At 36.1% G+C, this 25,305-nt stretch overlaps 3 protein-coding genes across 34 annotated transcripts in view; 2 read left to right on the top strand and 1 right to left on the bottom strand.

Moving 5' to 3' along the window:
- The window catches only part of LOC123675614 (F-actin-monooxygenase MICAL3), a 116,410-nt gene extending 109,642 nt beyond the window's left edge, over positions 1 to 6,768 (top strand). For 22 of the 32 annotated variants that reach the window (XM_045611024.1, XM_045611017.1, XM_045611042.1 and 19 more), the window contains 8 exons: positions 551 to 660; positions 794 to 970; positions 3,075 to 3,237; positions 3,298 to 3,449; positions 4,389 to 4,522; positions 4,614 to 4,695; positions 6,182 to 6,312; positions 6,422 to 6,768. In XM_045611024.1, the coding sequence (XP_045466980.1) occupies positions 551 to 660; positions 794 to 970; positions 3,075 to 3,237; positions 3,298 to 3,449; positions 4,389 to 4,522; positions 4,614 to 4,695; positions 6,182 to 6,312; positions 6,422 to 6,560 (1,088 nt within the window). In that variant the 3' untranslated portion in view covers positions 6,561 to 6,768. Of the gene's footprint in view, positions 1 to 550; positions 661 to 793; positions 971 to 3,074; positions 3,238 to 3,297; positions 3,450 to 4,388; positions 4,523 to 4,613; positions 4,696 to 4,829; positions 4,957 to 5,359; positions 6,118 to 6,181; positions 6,313 to 6,421 lie in introns of those variants that run through there. The other 10 variants (XM_045611045.1, XM_045611044.1, XM_045611025.1 and 7 more) reach the window with 5 other exon arrangements.
- A 4,085-nt stretch (positions 6,769 to 10,853) lies between these two features.
- On the top strand, positions 10,854 to 13,270 carry LOC123675613. Its single transcript, XM_045611013.1, has 2 exons — positions 10,854 to 11,103; positions 11,152 to 13,270. Exons 1-2 carry the CDS (start codon positions 11,026 to 11,028, stop codon positions 11,503 to 11,505), a joined length of 432 nt encoding a protein of 143 aa, XP_045466969.1. The 5' UTR covers positions 10,854 to 11,025; the 3' UTR covers positions 11,506 to 13,270.
- Positions 13,271 to 14,314: 1,044 nt separating this feature from the next.
- Positions 14,315 to 20,699, bottom strand: LOC123675612 (SID1 transmembrane family member 1-like). Its single transcript, XM_045611012.1, has 15 exons — positions 20,444 to 20,699; positions 20,143 to 20,335; positions 19,936 to 20,089; positions 19,520 to 19,646; positions 19,247 to 19,330; positions 18,078 to 18,384; positions 17,795 to 18,024; positions 17,550 to 17,732; positions 15,812 to 15,929; positions 15,560 to 15,682; positions 15,389 to 15,505; positions 15,247 to 15,333; positions 15,038 to 15,189; positions 14,872 to 14,982; positions 14,315 to 14,814 (listed from the first exon to the last, which is right to left on the bottom strand). The coding sequence occupies exons 1-15, from the start codon at positions 20,588 to 20,590 to the stop codon at positions 14,638 to 14,640; spliced, it is 2,310 nt and encodes a 769-aa protein (XP_045466968.1). The 5' UTR covers positions 20,591 to 20,699; the 3' UTR covers positions 14,315 to 14,637.
- Between the last annotated feature and the right edge of the window lie 4,606 nt (positions 20,700 to 25,305).

Raw genomic sequence — 25,305 nt, 5'->3', positions numbered from 1 at the left:
CTGTGGATTGGAAGCAGAAACAGCCGAACACTTGATATGCGTCCGGAGCTGGCTGGCCTAAGAACCATTCACTTGGGTAAGCCGGTCCTGGATACCAGAGAGGTAACGGCCAAGGCCCCTGAGGAGGTTGTCAATTTTATTAACGTCGTTGACGACCTCCCTGGGTTTCTATGAATGACTAGGGTAGTGAACAAAAGATCTGCATGGTCGCAGTTCCCGGAAGGCTTACCGAAGCAAAACGATCCCAGTTCAAATAATAATAATAATCCAACAAGAATGTAAACTTGAGTTCCTGAGATCGGTCTCTAATATTTACAGAAATTATACTTCATTCTGAAAAGCCACAATCTTTTGATCATGACTAACGCCAATTCTCGGCTGAAAATTGATTATTGACAAAAAGAACATTTTTAAGGCTCAGTTAAATCCATATTATGCGAAATTTACAGATCTTTCCATAAAAAATTCATTCGAACATAATTTGAAAGTGAATCTCAACGATCACATCATTGGCTTATGTTCATTAAAATGAACTGTTTTTTTATTACAGAGATCAGTAAAAAGTCCAGAAGTCTTTTCCTTGAACTAGACGCCAATGCATCAAAAGCACCTCAGCTAACGACTGCAGCTCCCAAACTCGAAATCAAAAAAGCAAGAGAGGTAAGTCTCAACTCCTATGGTCCTCTGAATAATTGTCTCCTCAACTATATGAGACCTCGAACTTACGAAAAACAACCTTTAGCTATTATTTAATTTTACCCCAATTTCAAGTTACTGCTCTCTCTTACCATAGGCCTATATACAGAAGTCTGCATCTCAGGACACTGTGAAGTGTACGGAACAAATTGACGATGTAACAGTGCAGACAGCAGACATACAACAGAGATTTAAATTTTTCGAGACCTATAGAGAACCAGAGAAACAGAGAAAACAGTTCAGGATCACACCTCCAAGAGAGGGACAAGTCAAGGTTGATAATCATCGGTGTTTTTGAACTGCTTGGTGTTTGAAATTCTAATACTTAACAATCGATAGACTCTGGATTTATTAACTTGACGTTGCTGTTACCGGCAGACGTTCCTGTTCTAAGTTGTTAAAAAAGTTCTTCTGTCTATTGGCTTCGACTTGGTCATATTTAATCTTTTGCAGTTACCGTTGTGCTTTTAACCGATAGGAGAGGCTTATTTGTTGATTTTTGTGAATATACAATACGGAGTACAGGTTAAGGATTCTTTCACTTCAATTTGTTCACCTCACATGCACCTTTTACTGTTCGTTAAGAGTAAGATGAATAGGATCCCTGGTGTGTGTACTGATTCGATTTTGTTTAAGACTTTTGAGATATCCCACCTGTTGCTTTGGTGTTCTGCCTACAAGAGTTCTGTAAGGTGCACTCTTCAGAATTGTTCGAATTCCCCATATCTGTCTGGCGCCGTTTAAAAATGAAATAATGATTTGACACACTGCAAACTTCCACAATAAATTGCAATTCAGTTCATATCAAATTTTTAATGAAATGAATGGAATATAATGACAGACGGCCTATTCAGAGTATAGAAGATTGTCACCTGCATACAATATAAAATATTATTCAATACTCAAATAGTCGAGTCGGGAATCGCGAGAAATGTCAAATATAAGCGCTGTATATGCGCCATCTGAAACAGTCACGATCTCTCGAAATCAAATAGGTATAAATCTGAAAAATCTCCCGTTTTGTATGAAAGTTTTACAGGTATAAGTAGACACGCCAGGTTTTCTATGCATCTTTGTTTAGAGGTTATTTGGTGGTTAGGTATACTTTCGTAAATACACAAAATATTTTTTTGTGATCAAACGTGTACTGCGAACTTCAAGTTTATATAAATGAATAATTTTTCGAACTGTGAACTGCCAACTTCAACTTTAGAGGGAATGTCAACTGCAAACGGCAACTTCAATTTCATAAATCCTGGGTAACTTCAAAATTCAAAAAGGAATATACCGGGTGAATGTTTTGAGTTGAATCAGTTGAAAATATCGAAAACATATCTTATGGAAAAAATTTTTTGAATTTCAAATGGGAATCTCAGTTTTTATTGCAGATTCGTATTGTACGGTAAAAAAAACAAAAGTTTTGTGAGGACGATTTCTCACGAATTTTCACAGATGGCTCTGTATTCGAGTTAAATCTACAGTGTCTTGATGTACTATATGAGTATATAAAGTGTATAAAGTCACTTTAGTTCCGTCTGAACGACCCTAAAGTATCCGTTCCATTAATCATTCATATGTAATTCTGACGTTTCCTGCTGAAATGTTTGTTTTCAGTACATGTACCGTCACTGATCATTTGGAAATGACGCAATTATTTGTTCTTGGTGTTTTTGGTTCAAGGTTGTGGTTGCAGCTTAATAAAATGATGAAGGTTTTTGACAGTTTATGACTAAAATTTCATGTGATTGATTGATGGAATGGGTACATTCAGGTCGTTCAGACGGAAAATTCAATTCGATTACAGAGCCATCTGTGTTTGGCCGTAAAATACGTATCTGTAATAAAGCAGGGGTTCCCATTTGAAATTTCAAAGTTGGAGGAAATGTGGGCATTTCAACTTTTTATTCGAAAAATTTTTTCATAAGATGTTTCCTTCTCAATATTTTCAACTGATTCAACTTGAAGAGTTCACTCGGTATATATATCCATCAGTAATAAACTCATCTCATAATAATTTAATTCCCGATTCGGTCCCAAAAACTTAATTGGGAAAAAGGAAATCGCTGATATTTTCCGTGTATCAATATTGACAAAAACGCACCATTTTATATTTAGTTCACTAAACTGAACATTTTCTTAAACTAGGCAGGTCAAGCAATACCTCAGAAAACATCGAGTTAAAAACTACTCTTACAATTTGGAGCATAACCTAACCTAACCTAACCTGCAATATCTACTGCCTCGTCATCTTGTTTGAGCCTGGTGTCTTTTTAAGATTGTAGTTACACTCATTTTTTCTCACATCTTTAATTCTTTTCTACGCTTATGCTAAATGATTGCTTTTGCTTTATTCTTTTCATTTTCACTTTTTTTTTCAGGGATCCACACCAGAAAGAGAATTGTACCACGACCCAGACATAGTAAGAGCTGATGAAGTAATAGAAGATTCTGTCATTGCAAAAGAAACACACACCGCCACAAAAATGTTGAACAAATTCAGGCAGATGGAAGAGAATATGTCCAAAGAGCCGGTACCCCAAGGTATAGAATGATTCTTTCAAATCTGTATTGAATCTAGCTTATAACTCATGGAAATTTTAGGCCCTAAACCTCTGAAAAGGTTTACACCTCCACCAGAACCTTCTAGAGAAGATAAATCTAGTGAAGAAGAAGGGTCAGAAAGCGAAGAGGAGGAAGTGGATGAATTGGACCAAATTAATTCGCAGAAAGTAGAAGATGAAGATCTCATTGAGGTAAGAATCAGTTCAAATCTTCTTCATTGCAGGAGGTGATAGTACTGATCAAAATAATAAAAAAGTACCCATAAACATTCATGCAAAAATGCTTCCTCTTCGATTTACAGCCATCCAAAGACTTCAAAATCGCAAAATATTCATCTTCGGTTTTTTAACATGTGCCACAGAAATTTACCAAATCGTCGAAATCATTAAAAATTTTCTTCAGCAGCTCTTAATAACTTCCCAAACCAGTTCTATTGATGAGATGTGGCAGATGAGCACAACTCCGACCAAATTGCCACGCGGCAGCACGTCTACTATTTCGAGCAATGAAAGTGACCAAATTGTCACATACTAACGAGCGTTTATTTAAATTCGTGGTCAAGAGTGCTGTGGAGAAATTAGAGTTAATTTTCTGTAATTACGAGTAGCGCTTAGCTTGTTCCCAAATTCGAAGTATCTAAACCAGTGGTACAAGCTAAGCGCTACTTTAATCACAGAAAATCCAATCTAATTTCTCCACAGCACTCTTGACCACGAATTTAAATGAACGCTCGTTATTTCGATAGGCAATCTAACTATCATACTGGAATTTATTCGAAGACAATACATTCCCTGCTCCCTAATACATTTCTGGGAAAAAAGTAGAAGAAAATAACACTATGACTTTTTGAAGTCATAAGTTCAAACTTCTTCAAGAGTATTCAAATTTTTTTCTCTAGTGATTCCCAGGTTTTATTAATGAAAATATTATGCCAACGAAAAAACGTTACAATTAATTTATATCCTTGGACACTCGCCAAATCATTCATTTCTGAATTTCAATTAATAATCTGTACACTCACTTATTGAAATAGAAGTGTCTATTTTCATATTTTTTTTTTTAATTAAAGATTCATTTCTGACCCTTAAACAGCAGATTTAATAGTATAATAATATTTTAATCCGTTTCAGGCTAAGAAAGCTGCCCGAGCTAAGCAATTAACAGCAAAGTTCGAAAAATGGGAAGCCCAAGAAATCAAAAAGGAGCAAAATAACTTAATAAACGTCAATGAAGATGATCAATCGCAAATTGAATCAACGAAATTGTAAGTAACAACTTATTATTATTATTATATGCGAAAAAAATAGATATTCCATCATGATTAGTTTTTTTTTTTGTAAATTTTCTTATTTAAGATTAAGGGAACGATTCGAATCGATGAAAGCTACTCACATCGAAGTAAACAAACAGCCAAAAATAAAAGTTAACCGATTTGTGGTAAGTTCATTTATGTCAAATTGTGTCTTTATTCCATTGTTATTTATGCATGATCCGCTTATTCCTATAATTTTTCTTTCTCACTTCTAACTATGTTAAGTGGCCATAATTATTAACTGGGGAATCTCTTTCAGTTGAAAGATGAGGAAGTAAATTATTCAGTTAAAAGAATGACGGAAATTTTTCAAAATCTTCAAAATATTATTTCCAACTGAAAATTGTGAAATGTACTTCCATTATCTAATAAACTGTTTCAAGGTCCTTTTGTTTTTATAGAGTAACATAATTCGAATAACTAGCACAAAGCTGTTCTTTGATTGTATGGGAAATTTCATAATTCTTTCCAATAAAAAAGCGATTGCAGTATAAACATAATATCTTAACGGTTTTCTGGGAATACAGAGGGATGCTCATAATATTAGACATCACCCTTATTATATTATGATGTTTTGTTATTTCTATAAATAACAAGGGACTATTCCTTTGCTATATTGCATTTTTAATTTATTATTTTGTTTGGTATTTTTCCTGCGTTTTTGTTGTTTTGTTGCGTATACTAATTCATTAATTACTTAACAGAATTTGCATGGATAACTTCAATTTGGCAATGAATGTTGGGCACTAAGTTTATTAAGGAAAACTTAAACTGATTTTTTGTCCACAGTGAAAAAATTAGTAAATTTTTTATGGACTCCAATCTACCCATGAATCATCAACAAATTTAAGATTCAAACCATCTTTGGCACCAAATCATTTTTTGACTAACAAACACTTCAAAATATTGAATGTCGATATTTTCAATGTGAATTTGTAATGTTTTATGTTCTTACCCCAACAGAAGTATGTGTTATCTAACTGTTATTTTTCAAAAGAATTTGTTATATTATATTAGAGTCAATTTTAAATGTATTAATGTTTACATCTATCTTTTTTCGAATATAATGTTCTTACAATTTTTATATATGTCAATTTTTAGGATATTTTTGAATTCGTAAGAGTTTTACTGACCGTTGTCTTCTTTAATTAGAATTTATATTTATGAAATAATTTTTAGGACAATATTATATAATATGATATAAGTTATTGTGCCAATTCTACAATTTATTTGAAGAGTGCAATAAAACTGTACGCATGCACAGAAAGGTTTTCATTAGAAACAACAAAAATGTAGCAAAAAAAACCCAATAAAAAAATTCTTTTTCATCAGCTATCAAAGAAATGTGGATTATGGTTGTATAAAAGGATTCCCTAAGGTTGAAATTCAAACATTAATATTTTATATAACACATTATTGAGAATACCAAAATTCTGTAACATAACTTTTTCAGGCAAGTCAGTCTATATATTTATTTTCATTTTATATTTGAAGAGGTTTGTTCTCATTGTTTTTTATCCAAAATAAAACTTCACTCAATCTTTCAATTAAGCTTTTAATATTTCATTATTGAATTTCAAACAATACAATAATATTTGTCCTCTCTGAAAGGAAATATCCAACATCATGGAATTCTGTGAAGGTTGTGAGAAGAGGGTTTATCCCCTGGAAAAGATTTCTGTGCATGGTCAACTCTTTCATAAATCTTGCTTCAAATGCAAGGAGTGCAACACTATCTTGAGGTATAGTATCACATTGAGTTAATTGATTAACTCAATTATTGATAATTAATTTTATTATTATCTGATATAACTAAAAAAAATAGGTAATGTAATTAAGGTGATTTTTCAGAATGGATTCTTACACCTACAACCAAGGTAGGCTGTATTGTACTCCACATTTCAAGAGATTGTTTATTACAAAAGGAAACTACGATTCTGCCTTTGGTTTTGAAGGACACAAAGAAAAATGGAACTCTGCTGTAGCATAAGATTCTATATTTTATATCTATGTGATAATATTTATATAATAGGTGGCCTTATTAGACATACCATATCATAATATTGTACTTACTTGCCTATTTTTAAGTTTATAATTATATGTATCATCCATGCTTTCATATACAAAAATATTTATATTAGTACCATATACATATATTGTGATTTTATATTTTTGAATAAAATAACCTCATTTGAAAATATTTTTTGAATATATATATAACATTAGGTTATTCCATCGCATTTTGGAAAATATTATTTTTCAGTCCACCAATTACTGAATTGAAAAAATAAATAATTTTTTGAATTGGGATGGTGAACTGGTCTTTTAATTTGTTTGGAGTTCAACAAGATCTCAAATTTAGGTACTATTTAAATTCTCACATCATCAAATATGAGAACCAATTCCTTACTACCACCAAGAATAAAAAAAAAAATTTCAACATAAAATTCTGCTTTTTTAATTTGAGTAAGTGTTCAAATATCTAAGTGATTTGTCCATTACATACTCCTCCATCTCAGTGTGATGCCAAGTATGGCTATCTTCATTGTCTATTCCAGGACAGCGCGGATGCTTATTTATAATGCATTCAGTGACCAATAGGAATTTTTGAAAAACTAGTGGGACATATTTGACCCAATAGTAATTTTAGATCACTATTTCTGTAATTTAAGCCGTAGCGAAAGGGTTAAGGGAAATTCTTATTGCTTCGAGCAGGCTACATTTCCTCACATGTAGGTGTAAGGGAGGCAAGTCTAGTATGACCTCCAGCGCTGCCGTGGGAGCTGTACGCATAGCTCCTGTGACACCAATACACGCCAGCCTTTGCAGTTTCTGCAACCTGATGCGTGTGGTGATCTCCTCGGTTTTTGTCCACCATGCTAGAGATGCATAGGTGACAATAGGGCGTATCACCGCTGTGTATAACCACAGTACCATTTTTGGTTTCACTCCCCTTGTCTTTTCAAAGAGTCTTTTGCATGCCCACATAGCCGCCGTGGCTCTGGAAAGAGTCTTATCTATATGTTTCCCCCAGTTCAGTTTACTGTCCAGGATAACACCTAGAGATTTACACTCACTAGTAAGTGCAGAGTCTGACCATTTAAGACCAGAGCTCTGAGGTCGAGATTCCTTCTTCTAGTGAACGGAATTATTGATGTTTTCGAGGGGTTGACAGTAAGCCACTCTTCCCTGCACCAATTTTCAATAATTCTGAGAGCAAGTTACCTTTGGCTACTTAGTGGGCCCCCATGCTTGCCTCTAACAGTCACCACTATGTCGTCGGTGTAAGCCTGGACGTTAAAGTCACCTGCTGTAAGCCTCTCCAATAGGCCATCCATGACCAAGCTCCACAGCAAGGGTGATAGAACCCCTCCCTGAGGGCATCCCCTGCAGGTCAGCACGGTCACTTCGGTTTCTCCCAGATAGGCTGTAACGGTTCGTCCTTTCAACATAGCTGATATCCACTTAACAGTGGAGGGTTCTATACCTTTCCTTTTGGCTGCATTGCATATGGAGGTATGTAGGGTATTGTCAAAGGTCTCTCCGATATCACCAAACATTGCAAGCAGAATCTCCTTTGCGTTGAGGGTGCCTTCCACCTCTCTGAGAAAATGATGAAGGGCGTCTACAGTAGATCTGCCCGCCCTATAAGCAAACTATTTGCTGTAGAGCTTTAATCTTCCCCTTATATTATTATCCATTATTTTCTCCATGGTCTTCAGGAGAAAAGAGGTGAGGCATATGGGTCGATAGGATTAAGCTCCGGGGAGCCTTTTCGACCCTCTTTGGGTATGAATACTACCCTCGCCTCACTCCATGATTTCGGGATATAGCCCCTTGTAAAGCTAGCCTTAAAGAGCTCAGTTATCGGGGCTATAAGAACTTCAACACCTTTCTGAAGCATGGCTGGAAAAATACCATCCATGCCTGCTGATTTGAAGGGCTGAGAGCTCTTCATCGCCCATTCAATTCTTTCTGGTGTGAATAGTCTACCAGCTTTCTGAGAATCCCACCTGGTGGGGTTGTATACTTCCCCAGCGGGAGCCCCTTCTTCACTGGTAATCTGCCTGTAGTCTCTAATAGAGCTCTTAGGCTCTCTTGAGGATCGTTCGTAAATTCTAGCTGCTGGGGCTATTTTATCTATTCTCCAGCTTCTCCAGGACTGTCTTTTGCCTTTCATGACCTCTTTGTTGTAGTTGGTCAGTGCCCGTCTGTAGGTATTCCAGCTGCCTTTTCGCTTAGCCTTATTGAAGGCTTTCCTAGCAGTTTTCTTGAGGTTTTCAAGATGATTTTTCCACCAGGGGGCGTCTCTGGAGATCGTTTTCTTCCTGAGTGGACAACTGTTCTCAAATGCCCTCTTCAGACATGATGTGAAGTGAGCAAAGGCGTTCTCCAGATCCTCATTGGAGCTGCTGTTGTATTTCAGGCCCTTCAGATCAGAACTTAGGTGGGCTATGTAAAGTTCCCAGTCTGTCTTCCTGGGTATCCTGCACTCAACATCAGCTGAAGCAGTTGCTTCAACGTTGAATTCAATTGCCATATGGTCTGACATGGATGGTTCCTCTGAGGCCCTCCAGTTCTTGACCATCCCCGCAATAAAAGGTGTCGCCAGTGTAACTTCCCTTCTGATCGCATTCATGAAGGTTGGACTATTACCCACATTCACTATCTCTATGTTAGTAGAAAATAGAAAATCAAGCAAATCCTCACCTCTATGATTTATATCTGTGCTGCCCCATACTTTGTGGTGTGCGGCACCATTCGATAAGGCGTTGTAGTTCCTCCGGTGGTGGGCTGATGGTGTCTCCTGGAAAATATCCTGAGGCGATAACCAGTTGCCTCTTGATGCTCTCAGTTCGCACCTCAACCAATGCCGCAGCAAGATCCCTTGTCAGGAACTCTGTATGTGGAAGACAGGTTAGTCCCCTTCTTAGTATTATTAGGGCTCTTGGACTCACTGACTTATCACAGTATATCGTCTGATATACTTTGTTTGGTAGGCCTCTTACTTGGCCTCCATGGATCCAGGGCTCTTGTATCAGCCCTATATCAACATGCCTGCTAGATGTTCTCCAGCATAAGGCACTAGAGGTTGCCTTCGAGTGCTGGAGGTTTATCTGAAGGCATATCAGACATCTGCCCCTTATGAGGTTGGATCTCCGCTAGGCTCTTCGGGAGAAACCGCAGGTTTTTCTCCGTCGGACCCCCCCTTATCGATTTTGTGGCCTCTTCATTGCCTGGAGGCTTCGCCACCTTCTCCTTTACCTCCCCTTTGGGCCTTTTCGGCGCCGGACCAGAGGTTGAGGCCTGAAATGCCTCTCTCCTCTCGGCCGTTGTCTTTGGTCCCTTAAGGCGAAGATTTGTTTGGCCGAATAAGTAGTTTATTCGCAAATTTTTCGCTCTGAGTCTCTCGACCGATGCTCTATCAGCCGAGATAACAATCTCGAACATGGGTCCTGATGGTCCCCTTCGAAGGACTCTCCAGCTGGAGGTTTTGAGCCTTGCATTCTGAATCTCAACCACCTTGAAAATTTCCTCGGTGGAGAGATCTACACTGTAGGGGAGATAGCCGACCAGGATCTCCGGGTGAGGCAGTTCTGCCTTTTCGGCTATCGTCAGGTGAGCTCCCTCCTAGGGTTTGAGTTTCGGCTTTATGCTTTTGAGCCACTCCACAGTGGCTTTGTCAGAGCATGTCAGCCCAAGCCAGCCTGGCCTCATATGCAGTTGCCATCCCTTTCTTTATGAGGAACTTCATCCTCTTTCTGGTAACCCCGTAGAGTCTAGGTCTCCTAACCGCCAGCTTTTCGAGGTCAGCTACGACCTCTTCATCGCTGCTCTTCAGCAGCATTTCCTCCGCCATGGGGCCAGCACTTGCGCCCTGTTCCTCAGGCTGAGCGAGGCTACAGTACCGCACATGAAAGTTATACAGAAGTCGGGGGGGCCTGCGCCCCCCTGTATCTGTTCCTGTTTTCACCAAATTAATTCTTTGAAAAATCAAACCCAAAAATGATGTGCCATTAATTTTTTATAGCTCAAAAAGAATTCTGAGATCCCTTCATTAGACAACGAGCTGATGTGCAGAAAAATAAAAATTTTGAGCTTTTTGCATAATTTCGTGTCAGAACCATAGAAAATTGAAACAAAATATAAGAAATGAAGAAAGTGGACTAACATGAAGTCAGGAGCTTTTTAGCGCGCGTTGGCGTATGACGTGCGCTCAAAAACAGCATGCTCTCAAAAGCCTCTGACAATCCAGACTTCACGTCAGTGCTTTTTGTATTTATACACTTCGATTATGGGAGTCGGGTGATGACAGGCGAAGTATGACAGAAAGGAAACTTGTTATTCTAAAGGTCATCTTCGATCGGTTTTTCATTATTTGAGTTGATGTCTGATTGATTTCAATTTATCCCAATGACTTGATTTCGTAATTATATATTGGTCTTATAAAGACAATGCATCATTTCACAGCAAATATGAACAAAGATCCAGACGACTCTCTTGAAAGATCAATGGAAAATATAGCCGAAAGGGTAAGTAAAACAATTTTCATTTTTTTGGCGCCTACATGCAAATTTTAGATGAAAAAAACTGATGAGAAGATGGATGTACTTGCGGAACGAGTAAGTAACATAAAAAGTGATATTTTATCTGAAGAAGGTGAGACAGTTGAAGTCAATAACCTTCTGAAATCTGTAAATGAAGTCAAAGAAAATTATCAGTCCCTTCGTAAAGAATTGATGGAAGTACAGGATCTCCAGAAGCAACTAAGCTCTTCACTTCAGATTCAGCTTCGCATGATGCAATCGAAGTTCAACACACTGAAAGAAAAAGTTATCACAGGCAATATCGGCAGCAGAGCATTGTCCAGGTCTCAATCTATTTCTTCCAGTCATACCAGGCAAGAGTATATCGGCTTTGAAAATATTGACTAGATCTTAAAAGCTGATATCCACTCAAAATGATTATGTAACATCATGTGGATACATTCAAAGCATATAATCAAGTATTGAATATCTAGTGATTTGATGAAGTGATGATGAAATTTTGTAATGTTGAAAATATTACTTCAATTCCTTGATTATCATTGATTATTTGCTTTCGTTGAAGCTTCTATTTGATTTGTTCAACTGTTGCAAGATGCACTTCAATATCGGTTCATTGCCCATTAGTAAAAGTAGAAGTCACTATTATCTGTTTGTTTCATTTCTGAATATACTTCAAGAAATGCATAAGTAAATTGAAGTTCAATTTGCTCAAGATTTTTAAATGGTGTTTTGAAAATATTTTAGTGTTATTTTCAGAACATTTTCTTTTAGGCTTAAATGCATATATCAGTGTTGTGCATGATAACATATCTTATGCCAATTGTTTAGATTCAATGTGGTAACAAAGATGTCTAAAAATACTAGTATGTCCACTGCTTAGATTTTGTTTAGGATAATTCTGGTGACTTGAAATCAGGATTGCGGTAGTTCCTTTTCGAAAGTGATCCTATTTAATTAAAGAAATTTGATGTGAGCAACATAAAAAATGATAGAGAAATCATTGGAAAACTATTTAGAATCCTAGAAGGCTGATACTTTCAAGTCACCAGTTTTATTTGAGTTAGAGGCACACCGGTATTTTTATACATCTTAGTGGTAATCTATAAAACATATGTCAACTATGTACATCCATATCTACGCATGTTCTAGTGAAAAGTGAAGTCAATTATTAGATGTGTATTACCTGTCTTTATAGATACAGGTGATATTTTTCAAATATTAAAATAACAGTAGAAAATTATTAAGTAGAAACTGAATTTCTATTAAAAGGTGAATTTTTTGGTTGGACTATCAAGCAACTTCTAAAACTTGAAAAGACAGGGTATGATGATGGTTAACATGAAGAGAAATTAATACAAAAAGGAAATTTTGAAATCCCATCTTTTACATTACCTTCGTTATTAGATGACCTTTCCATCATTAGTAATCTGCAACCTTTTAGGTATTAGGGACCAAACAATCCAATTTCATTTTTTCCTTTTCAAATATTTTATTAATATAAAATCTTTTTCATGACATTTTTTAGTTGATTTGCTTGTTAATGCATGTATTATGAATTAATCTGTTTTATGCTCATGAAAAGTTAAAAAGTCATTATTTATATACATCGTTGATACTTGATACCCAGATGACAACATCTGAAATTTATTGGTAAGATTTCAAAAGTGAAACGCCATTCTGTGGCAAGCATTAGTCAACTGTTAAAAAGTAAATTATTTAAAATTGATTGGTTTTCCTGTTGCACTTTTTGAGAATATTTCAAATATGTTCGATTAAAAATCTGGATGTCAATATATTTTGAGAAGCTGTTATATTTGTAGGAAATATACCTTATTATATTGAGTGTATCCTATAAGTCAATGTTTTTCATTGAAAAAAATTACTTCGTTAGAACTTTTATGATTGAAGAGATGGTAGCTGTTTTTTCGATAATTTTAATGAAAATTTCCCAATAATATTCCTCTTAGTAATTTCACACTTGCTCAAATATTTCATTAAAACAACAAGCACAATAATATCTCTACCTTCTAGTGAATTGATGAAAACAATATTGATATAACATTTCATATAAATTTTAAGCACAGAATTACACATATTAAATTATTGCTCAAAGTACCATATTAATGTTGTCAAATAAATAAATTAAAGCATGTGTTCCTTTTTTTTCAATGCCTATCTTGTTGCAGCTGTTGGTTCTTTTGCTGGGGCTATTGTAGAATATCTTTCAGTATCACAGGAGGTGCTGTGGGTGTTGCACCCTGATTTCTGACATTAATACTATTTGGAACAGATGAAATAAAATTGATAATTAAAATGCGTATGGCAAAGAAGTTCAATTGTATCTCAAAACAATAATTGTGCTTGTTAGGTAGAAAAGAAATGGAATTATCGAAAAGTTTAAACAATTATTAAAAGGAGAATAAATACTCTTTAATAATAATTGCAGAAAGCTAGAAAAATTAAATTTAATTCTGAGGATTTGATTGGAAAAGCTAGGTCGAATACAGATTCAGGGATGTAGCTACATTTCTCAAACTCTACATTGCTAACGTCATCCATAATGTAAAATTCAAATTTCAGCCCTTTTTTCTTACGCACAAACTTTGGTTTCAAACTTCATCAACTAATTCACTCAATCTGCATATTTAAATATGTGTTTTGGCTAAAAAGTAATCATTTTCACAACACCTTGAGGTAGAAAAAGCGACACATTTTTCTATTGGTGTTCCATGTATAAATAATCCAAATTTGGAAATTTATGGACCAGGCATTAAGTAAGTTGGGTTTATGAAATATTGATTAAGATAAGCAATTAAATCAGTAAATTGTTATCATGGAATAGTAAAATGTATGGAATTCCAGTGAATTGAAACGAATTTTTAGTCAGATGGAATTGGATGAATTATTTATGAAAAAGGAATTTGGTTGTATAGTACATCCAAAGTCACTTGAACTGGTCCATAAAAGTGCTTGGCCAGATGTGTCTTTCAAGTGGATACCATGCTCCGCTAAATAATTGAGTTCATTTGAAAGTGTTTTTAGGCAAAAAATTCGCTGGCTCCAAAGAAATTTCTGGAAACTTGGAAAACCCTTCTGTAATTCAAATATTCTGCCTTCCTCCAAGTGACTTTGGATATACTATACAACATATGACCCCTCGCTGCATACATACAAGAAATAAATTCACCTGTGTATGTATATTTTATCAAATTTTTATTGTTACATTAACACTGCAAATCACGAAAATAAAAAGCACCTATGCTAAGATTATGAATATATCATAATCTTTACATTTAGTTCGAAAAATTTTCAATCTGTAAATAACATCTAGCATTTTCAGAAAGTCGTACTGCTTTTGGTATATTTTTAGATCTTATAAAGTAAATGTTAAAAAACTTAAAATGAATAATATCATATGTACAAAGCACAAATCTCAAAATCAAACATCTAAAGCTCATATTTGATAATGATAACTTCGTTCTAAATCATGAAAATATCACATTATGATGGTATAAGACTTCAGAAGACAGGAATCTGAGACCTATCCTTATGAGAGAGGTCATCATCAAGTGTAAGGAGTACCATGAATGTGAAGAACATTCCAATAGCACTCAAAAAGTGCCATATATCATGAAAGTCGTAAAATCTCAATAGCTTACACTCTTGATTAAACTGCCTAGATTCTGCAGGTGTGGTCTGAAACAGATCAATATGAAAAATACTGGAATAAACCCTTTTTATTAAGGTACTCACAGCCCAAGAAATACTTTTATGTAAGAAGAAGTACATAGCAGATAAAGCACATGTAATAGAACAGAAAAGAAAGAACCAAGTCAGGGACTTCAGTTTTTCTCTATGTATAAGCTAAAAAAAAATCAATAAAGAAATAATTTCGCTATAAGAAAATCTTAAATGTTACCTTCATGATAATATAAAAGAAGAAATAAAGTAATGTGTTTGACATGAAAACTGCTAACAGAAATAAGGCAAAATCTTTCTGATGATCATAAAGTCCCCAGAATGCTAATGACCAATTGCATACATTTCCAATTATAAGGAGAACCAATCTTGCTGAAAAAAAATTACATCATATAGATTACCTATAATACAATAATGAAGATTTATTACCTGTATGTACTGGTTTTATTACGTATAATGGCCCTCTTTGAAAATCTCTGACCATAGCCATATAAACTCTACGTGGTGCACCAGTATCTTAAATATAGTGAATATGAAAAGTATTTCAAGCAGTATGAACATTTTTTCTTACCGCATTTCCAGCAACCCATGTAATATATTTGAAGACTCAAATAAAGACATGTTGATAAATAGAGAACAGTGAAAAAAATCCAGAAGTATATATTACCTTCCAATATACCAAGCATTCCTATAAAAAAAACGAGGCAATCAATTATGAAAAATTTCGGTACAAATTATTTACCAAGCAAGATTGCTAACGCTAAAACCCCAAATGTTGTATATGCAGTGGCATTAATGTCAGGATGTCTGTTTTGGTATAATTTAACCATACAAAGAACAGCCATTACATACATAAAACTGGAATCTGAAAAATATGGATTGAATTCAGGAACAAATTTCAGGAGTTCTGGTCTTCATTATGCTTTTGCTCGAAATATTCAGTATACTTATTGATTATATCATAAAAATGAACAAATAATTATTAAAAACATACCAAATTGAAAATTAGAATGATTAGGGCATATGTGATAGCTTCCTGATAAAACACCCTCCATAATCAAAGCTACCCCCATGGAATAAAACAGTCCATAGTGTTGAGGAATTCCGAATTGCTGAAACCATAAACGTAGAATTTCATGAAAAGCAGTCTAGGTGTTAGGAGCTTTTGTTATTTGTTACTCCTTGGCGTAGTAATATGTTACTATAACATGTTGTTTTTGCTGTATACATAGTTTGATATAAAAATGTAGAGGTTTTGTTGATGAAAATATGCTTTTTTTTAATTTTGCTTGAATGGTGTAGTAAACATGTGGTATTTGTATCAAAGATGTTTAGCGAACGAGGCGATGTCATTCACAGGAATAAATGTTCTATCCATACTATCTTCCCAAACAAAACGACTTTCCACTGGACCCAAACCAAAAATTGTCTAAAATTCTTGACGAAAATCGATTAGATGGAAAAAATCACTTAATCGATGAAAATGATACTCAACAGTGATGTAGAAAATGTTATAAATTTGTGTGTCAGACTCCACTCAGATTTATGCTTCGGTTCTTATCATGAAATACGATTTACCACATGTAAAGGGTGTAAATTGCAATAAAACAACGATGGATTTTTCGATTGACATGAATTTTATTTATCCGCTAGATAATCTTGTGGCATTACATTTTAAATGTTATTTCTGGCATTTGACCGCCACGGCTGGCTCGGATGTAGTCCAATCTGGACGTCCAATTTTCGATGACTTTTTCCAACATTTGTGGCCGTATATCGACAATAAGACGGCGAATGTTGTCTTCCAAATGGTCAAGGGTTTGTGGCTTATCCGCATAGACCAATGACTTTACATAGCCCCACATAAAATTAGGCGGTCACCAAACGTGTCTTTCAATAAATCGATTGTGGCACGAGCAGTGTGACATGTTGCGCCGTCTTTTTGAAACCACAGCTTGGACATCATGGTTGTTCAATTCAGGAATGAAAAAGTTAGTAATCATGGCTCTATACCGATCACCATTGACAGTAACGTTCTGGCCATCATCGTTTTTGAAGAAGTACGGACCAATGATTCCACCAGCCCATAAAGCGCATCAAACAGTCAGTTTTTCTAGATGTAACGGCGTTTCGACATACACTTGAGGATTAGCTTCACTCCAAATGCGGCAGTTTTGTTTGTTGACGTAGCCATTCAACCAGAAGTGCGCTTCATCGCTAAACAAAATAAAATGGACGTAGTGTGTGATACGTATTCCGCACAGAACCATTATTTTCGAAATGAAATTGCACTATTTGCAAGCGTTGTTCAGTCGTGAGTCTATTAATGATGAATAGCCAAACCAAACTGAGAATAAATCACTTGACAGTTGTTAAATCGATCGCCATCCTGAACAGTAATGCCAACTTAAAGTTATATACCTCGAAAAAAAAAACACCCTTTAGAACCATATGTTTCAATAAATGTTTGTATAATCATTAGTGTATGCCTTTTTTTGGCAGCATATGATATATCCTACATAAAAAATAACACTTAAATCTGTCAAATGAAGAAATTACAATATTAAACTATCAAAACAGAAAAACAGAGATAAAGGAACTCTCAAATTATATGTCCCAAATGAAGGCAAAAAGAATTGTGGGCATTTATGGGATAAAAAGATATTTGGTAAAATTGACGACTGAATAATACAAATAATAATATTTTTATAATCGTAATAGTGTGGTCTTACCCTGTCAAAGTCAAGGTCAGCATGTAAAATGGCTCTTCTGTATGTTATCCAAAGAAATAAAATTCCTAAAAAGACATATCCACTATTGGAGAAGACATGATTGAAGTCACTGACTACTCCCAAAGGGTGGGCACAAAGGAAGTTGTAATAGCACAAATCCTGCTCTCCGGTTTCATTAAGAACCTAAAAAATAATTGAATGTAAGTTTTCCAAAACTTAGGAGAAAACTTAGGAGTTTTATTTACCCTTTGATAAGTAATCACCAGTTGCACCACTGGCAAACCATAAAATACTGCTACGGTTAGCACATTATAAAGATATAAATAAGATTTTCTTTTCAAGACTCTTGGGTCCTTTGTTGCCAAATCACACAAATACAATTCAGACTTGTATAATCTGTTTTGTTTATCCAAAGAACCTTCTGATATATTATCATATTCAGTTTCATTGAATGATACATTGTCCCCAGCTGAACCTGTAAATTCATTCATTATTATTCCTCTTTAAACTAGTTAACGAATACTTTACTTGCTGCTAATGGTGTGGTGGTAACAGAATCTGGATTACATTCTATAGCATATTGCATATTCTTGGGAATAAAATCTCTGAAAGAGCAGTACGTAAATCCAAGTCCAAAAAGTAAATAAAATAACGCAATGCCGCTAAGAGTCAGAATGACAGCATTCACATAGTCCTTATATGAAATACTAGGATCGATTCGGAAGACAATGTTCTTGAGACGATCTGGCTCCGAAACTCCTACTTTTCCGGTACAGTCTGTATCATCTGCTTTGGCTACGAATACAACATAGAATCCCAATGGGAATTTGAATTTCTAGAACAGAAATAAAATGTATGATTTAAAACTGTAACTGTCCTATTAAGTTGTGTACAGGGTTGGCAAATAAGCGAGGTAAGCTGCTATATCTCAGGATCCGCTCATCGTAGAGACTTGCGGTAAAAAATTTTACCACTAAAGTGTACGAGAAAACACATTGGAAATTGTTTTGAAGTTCATACCTCTTCCGCTGAGGGGCGTAATAGCTACCGTCGAGTAGAAAAATGAATTTTACTCGAAAATGTTTCATATGAAGTTGAAGATGAAATATCATCGCTGTAATCCTTGAAAAATTCTCTATCTTTTTGAATTGTCACTTTCGATTTTACGACATCAAATAAGGGTAGGTGAAAGGGAGAAATCTGACTGATTGAAACGCCTGTAACTTCAGTTTGGCTCAACATTTTTGAGCAAATTAGATCTCGTCTGAAAAATAATATCTTGTTGATTGAGGACAAAATATAGTCATGATCAATTTGTTTTTGCTGCTTTCGATAGGGGGCGCTAAGTCAGAAGTTCATTGTTTTGTTCATTTTACTGCGAAATTTCAAACGTAATGATAGGATTTTCTTAACAGAAACAGAAGTTCTATAAATTTGCATGAAAAAACCTGAAGGTCGCAAAGCGTTAATTTCATGCGTTCTGGAGTTATAGCCGAAAAAGATATTCTTCAACTGATGCACTGCGAAAAATCAAATTGTGTTTTAAGTTCTGACAGAAACAGAAATCCCATCAAATTTGTATGAAAAAACCAAAAGTTCGCAAAGCGATAGCTTCAGGCGTTCTGGAGTTCATGCAATCTCTGCATTTAGAGTTAATATGAATACACTGCATAAGAAGAATATTCAAATCTACTTACAGGAATTGTTATTCCTCCTTTTGTATTAACTGTTTCATAGAACCCTCGAAATGTTATATCTTGGTTCAAATCAAGCACAGGACACTAAAAAAAATAAGACGGTAATACATAGTAACAGCAAAATGAAAAAATTAGGAATGTCTAGAGTAGTATTTCTATTTAAACTGCCAATAATTTTTATCATTAGGTTGAAGAACCTAGATGGATAGCCATTTGATAAGTTTTTTCAATAAAAATAGTTATTATAAATACTTTTATAAGAAAGGTACTCACACTTGCATTTTGTATGCTTACAGTCATACAAACTTCATCTATAGACTCTACTTCCAAAATTACTGTGTGGTAATTTGAATACTCCTCATCATTTGTGTTATTAGTAGAAAAATTGTAGAAAAAATATCTAAAAACAAGATTTGATGAGAATAACTGAAATAGAAAGAGAGTTCTGATGCTTCTCGAACAATACTCTAATGAATGAATGAAGTGTTAGTAGTGTTCATAGTCTGATCAGCTGCTATGGGGGAACATGTAACAACAAATAAAGTATAAAGAGCCTATTGGACAACTAACACTTATGTGAAGTATATAATTGTGACCAAGCAGAATACTATGCAGGCATGAAAAGCATACAATATACCCCTAGTATCTATTCTGTGAAGTAAGCTGACACTACTAATTGAGTCATTTACCTGGGTTCACTTGGAGTTATAGTGAATTCATAATTTTTGGAGAGTTCAACAAAAAAATCTTCTTGGTAGTCGACCTTAATGCTGAAGGTAACATTTTTCAATGATGAGCTTGCAATAGTTATAATTGGATTTTCTTCAATTCTTGTCAAAAGTTCTACAACATAAATCATCAATTATTGATATTTCTATTAGATATTCAATTAGAACCTGTAGCATTTGTGAAGAGGTCTTTACATAAGGTTCTACTAGTCTTATTGTAAAGTTTTATTCCTGAATCACTCTCTACCTGTAGGGGTATTTGCCATGATAGCAATTGATCTGGCTGTCTTGCAACAATCATCAGTGGATTTTTGGTATCAGCAGTAACATTTTCTATAGTAACCCTCAATGGATAGTTTTGCTGAAAAAGACAATTGTTGGTATACCCAAATGTTCAATACAAAATAACGGATCGATTTCAATATTTCCAAGACTTCTAAGACTTTTTAAATTTGTGTAATATACTCACGTATTTCCCTGAAAATTGCAAAATATACTCGACATCTTTTTGAACTTCAGCAGTAAAACTTTCATTGTATTTCACACCCTTGAAAATAGGCACCAGGCTAAAGCATGAACAAATGAAGAAACTCAATAGAAACAGTACTGAATTCATGATTCAATACAATCACATCTTAATCAAAAAAAGTTAAGGAACCTGGGAAATTTGTGAGCTCTTTGTTATTAATCACGATTCAAGGGTAGGTTGGCAGGTTGCGCCATCTGTAAACAAACAAACTAGTAAATGAGTTAAAACAGCTGATGACCCGTGCAAATTCTAACTATCATAACAATACGTTGAATTAGTATTTCAGATATTTAAATTATCTTCTAAATAGTAGAAACATCAAACGCCAGTTAATATAAATTCTTAACTAATATTAATTAGTTAATAACATTTTTCCAGAAAAATGTTACATATTATATGTAGAAATCTTCATTGGCAAATAAAATTATTAAGTATACAGCCTACCAATAGATAGCAATAGTATGTATAAAAGTTACAATACAAGTCATGACAAGTTGCCAGCTCAGGCATGGCAACAAGTGAGGTTGATAGAGATAAGTATTCCATTCAGTGTTGAAGAGTAAGCAGGATAATAGCTGCTGAATTTAAAGCTGACCAAGGAACAACCGACAAATTATTCCAAAGATGTAGCTAGATCTTATGAAAAGAGAGCACTATGTTACAGATAACAGCAAGAAAAGAGAGGAACAAATAGAACACGAGTTCAAGAAGTTACGTCAGCTGATAGCTACGAAGGAGGTTTCCCTGTCTAAAGCCCTCCAGTATTTCGAGTTCCTCTCAGGCGCGGATCCAGGCCCCACTTTTGGGGGGGGGAACTTTTAGATACTCAAAATACTCAAAATGTGGACCCCAGACACTTTCGCCATTTTGGGACGTCATTTTTTTTGCCGTTCATAGATATGGATCTTCCCAAAATGTATTGAAGGTGGAATTTTTGCTGATATTGTAATTATTTGAGCCTAAGTATGTCAAATTCTAGGAGGGACGGCAAAATTTAAGAGGTGCCTGGGTCATTTGGGGGGGGGAACGTTCCCCCAGTTCCACCCCCCACCCCCCCGTGGATCCGCGCCTGGTTCCTCTAGGAGTGCGACGAGCTCCAGGAACAGATCAAGGCCCGGATGACCAAGACAAATTCTGAAAGGTATATGGAGTGGACGTTTAGCATGTGGAACTTCTTATTCAAGCCTTCTACACTTTTCACGCTAGTATAATGAATAGCGGGGTAAGGCCCCATTTTGTTTAGTTAGCGGAAACGCTCTGATAGATGTCAAATGCAGCTACAGTGAAGATTCAGGGAAAGATGACTGAGTTCCAGACTTGATGGGAGGATCTTCTGGAAAGTATCCAAGAGTTGCTCAAGAAACATCAGCCTGTCGAAATCGATTTAAAAATGATCAAGAACAAGGTGGACTTCATAGAGCAGGATGGAAAAAAGCTAATAGAGGAATTTCCAGATACTTAAGAGTACATTGACGACAAGAGGGAAGATACAAGGGAAGTTCATATAGACCAATAGCAAGGTCTACTGGAAAATTCAGTTATTTATTGAGAAACACATCGAACTGAAGGTGGAAATCGATGACAAAGAGAGGGATAATTTCTACGAGACCGGTGAGCACTGCATCAAAGAAAACCACTTCAGGTCGCAAGACATCTCCGACAAGATCGAAATCCTGAAGCTTCGAGTTTTCCTGCTTTTAGGGACTTGGGAGGAGCGGAAGGATATCTACGATCAGACCCTGAACGCTCTCCGTTTTGGAAAATTGGTTGATAGTGAGGGAGGACGCTCTCAAAGACGAGAAACTTGGAGATAAAATCATGCAAGTGGGAGATCTGAACAGGAAGCATAGCGACTCTGAAAAGACGATCAAGATTCAAGAGCTATTTCTATCATCAAGAAAACTGCATAAACGAAGAATCCTGTAGATTTAGCTTCTGTACCGGATGTGTACATCCTAGGAAGGAGACAGTGTTACGAGCTCGCAAGCCCTACGCCACATTGTAGGGCTCTAGAACAGACAAGATAAGTCGAGGTTGAGCTAGAATGATCAAGTACCTTCTAGACTCTAGAGAGAGATGCCAGATGCCAGCGGCATATAAACCATTACCAATGGAGCAGAGGGATACAGTCGGGAATCGGGAGTAGACTAGTCAGTGCTGTGTGTTCCAGTCGAAATAAATAATAGAAATAAAAGTAGTTGAAATTAATTATCTGTAAATACACTGCGCAAAAAAAAATTAACGCACATTATGGAAATCTCAAATTAATTCTACAACTGAAGGTGTTCTCAATGATAATTATTTTTATCAGAATTATGCATGCATATGTTATCCACTTTCAACGTTTTTCTTCAATACAGATGTTTTTTCCCAACAGGAATGAAAAAAGATGAGATCATCAGATTTTGAATGTATTGGCTCCATTCTGAAATCAGTTGTTCTCGATCAATTCTAGTGATCAATAGTTTTTCTATCGTTTGATTTTCTACACTCGATCGCTATGCAATGCGAAACACGCAATTTGACCCAAGAGGAATGTGCCCAAGCGGTAGTTTTGCGAGAAGAAGGGTGGACATACACAAGAATTGCAGAAAGGTTTGGAGTTTCCCATACAAGTGTCCTATATGCAGCGATTCAGGGATGAATCTCCGAAGACCAGGACAGGGTAGACCACGGGTAACAACTGCCATTTAAGAACGTTACTTGAGAGTTTCTTCGTTGAGACAACGGTTTGCAACCGCTCGCCTCCTTCAAAATCAGCTTGAGCAAACTCATGGGGTGCAAATTAGCACTCAGACAATAAAAAATCGCCTCAGAGAATATGATTTAAGGCCTCGTGTGGCGGCAAGAGGCCCAGCTCTTACCCCAGCCCATCGAAGGGCTGGTTTGGATTTTGCGAGAGAGCATATGCGAGAGAGCATATCCATTGGGAAGATGCTGATTGGGAAAGAGTTCTCTTCACAGTTGAGTCTAGATTCTGCCTCTACCATTGTGATCGACGTTCCCTTGTATACAGACGTCCACATGAAAGATATGCTCAGTGCAATTTCCTGAATACTACTGGTTTCGGGGGAGGATCGATTATGGTATGGGGTGGAATATCTTTGACTGCTCGCACAGACCTAGTGGTCGTTGATAATGGAGCTATGAATGCTGATAGCTATATAAGGAACATTCTTGAAGAGCATGTAGTGCCATTTGCCCCATACATTGGTGAAAATTTCATTTTTATGGACGATAATGCCAGACTCCATCATCGTGTTCAGGAGTACCTTGAAGAGGTTGAAGTCTCTCGAATGGAATGGCCAGATCTCAATCCGATTGAACAGGTTTGGGACAACCTCAATAGAAGGCTGAGAAGTTCAGAAAATCATCCAGCTACTCTTAATGACTTAGTAATCCAACTCAGAGAAATCTAGGAAGGATTAGATCAGAACATTTTAAGATCACTCATTTTGAGTATGAACCGTCCTTGCCGAGCTGTAATGAACGCAAGGGGTGGAAATACCAAGTATTAAATCACTTATCAGTATTCCAGTATTTTGAAAATTGTTTATTTCTCTTCTTTCACATAAGATTCCGTGAAATCCTGAATTTTTCTTCCATTTAATGTGTCTTGTTTCGTTCAAAACCTTCCCGAGAGAACATAAAAAATAAGTTATAAAGTCAATGTAGAGTTAGCTTTCATTAAAATTGAGATTTTCGGAATGTGCGTTAATTTTTTTGCGCAGTATAGTTGTTTGGCGAAGAGTTATCAAGCCAATTCCGTAGGTGCGCCCTCTCGCTGGGGATTGCGGTTTATCATTCCGAGAACACTGGTAAAATCGTCGGTTAGGCAACCCAGTGATCTCCAGGGGAGGATCCAGGATTTCTTCAAGGGAGGGGGACGCACAGCACCGAATTCACATGAAAGTTATACAAAAGGTACTTTTTTCCATTTCTCAACAAGCATCATCGCTCAAGAAGGAGGGATCGCGTCCCCCTGTATCCGCCCCTGGTGATATCTGCCTAATACACCTTCCCTCTCCATCGTGATGGGGTGACAGGTGACTCTGCCGTAATGCGGTGGTCTTATAAACCGAGTACCGACCGAGGCCGACTAAGAGTGTGACGCGAAGCCCATAACGTCATCTCTCGGGCATGCGCTGACGGAGTCACTACACACTCTCCCGCTATTACTGACGATTCCCCAGAGAAGGAGGTACGAAGGCATACTCGGGGAGAGAGAGAGAGCGCGCAAACGAGCTGTGAGAACGGAACAGCATGGTCCAGCGTGCCATCGGCTATGTCGCTGCAATGCCACAACAAGAATAATAAAAAGAATAGACCGAGTGGAGAATGAAGACTTCCGAAATGAGCTGGAGGTGAATTCACTAGAATCATATGTAGGAGAGAGACCGATGGGATGGTGGGGACACTTAACAGCGTATGGAAGATGATAGACAAGTTATACTTGAGCAACTTAAGATCTGATAGCTCTTCGCATTTCGGTACGTTTTAACATGTCTCCTCTATGTTATGTTGACTTGTATGTTGTTTTTTATTGTTGAAGTCCTGAAGAAGATCCCAACCAAGGATAGAAACGTCGACTGATGAAATAAAGAAGATAGCAACAACTGCAGTTTTCCTACACCCCTTAACCAATTTATATATACTGTGTATATTTGAAATTGTAGTAGAAATTTTTATATATTTTTTTTGTGAGAAAAACTTGATTAACAGAATGAAGGTTAATATAATTATATTATCATGAAGAATGGGATATTTCTAATGGAAAACTATAGTCAGATGCATTAATTAAA

This window comes from Harmonia axyridis, chromosome 3 (genome assembly GCF_914767665.1).
Source record: "Harmonia axyridis chromosome 3, icHarAxyr1.1, whole genome shotgun sequence".
In the NCBI taxonomy this organism is placed as follows: Eukaryota; Metazoa; Arthropoda; class Insecta; order Coleoptera; family Coccinellidae; genus Harmonia; species Harmonia axyridis.
Note: the sequence above shows the minus strand (reverse complement) of the source record. Positions and strands in the feature narration are given on the sequence as shown.

What these genes read in the sequence shown, in the direction of transcription:
- LOC123675613 (XM_045611013.1), top strand. Translation starts at nt 11,026, where the DNA reads ATGCATCATTTCACAGCAAATATGAACAAAGATCCAGACGACTCTCTT. An exon ending in TGGAAAATATAGCCGAAAGG is followed by an intron (nt 11,104 to 11,151) that starts GTAAGTAAAACA and finishes TGCAAATTTTAG; the next exon opens with ATGAAAAAAACTGATGAGAA.
- LOC123675612 (XM_045611012.1), bottom strand. Translation starts at nt 20,590, where the DNA reads ATGAATTCAGTACTGTTTCTATTGAGTTTCTTCATTTGTTCATGCTTT. An exon ending in CTGACCTTGACTTTGACAGG is followed by an intron (nt 15,930 to 17,549) that starts GTAAGACCACAC and finishes TTATGGTTTCAG; the next exon opens with CAATTCGGAATTCCTCAACA. An exon ending in TCTTTTATATTATCATGAAG is followed by an intron (nt 14,983 to 15,037) that starts GTAACATTTAAG and finishes ATTTTTTTTTAG; the next exon opens with CTTATACATAGAGAAAAACT.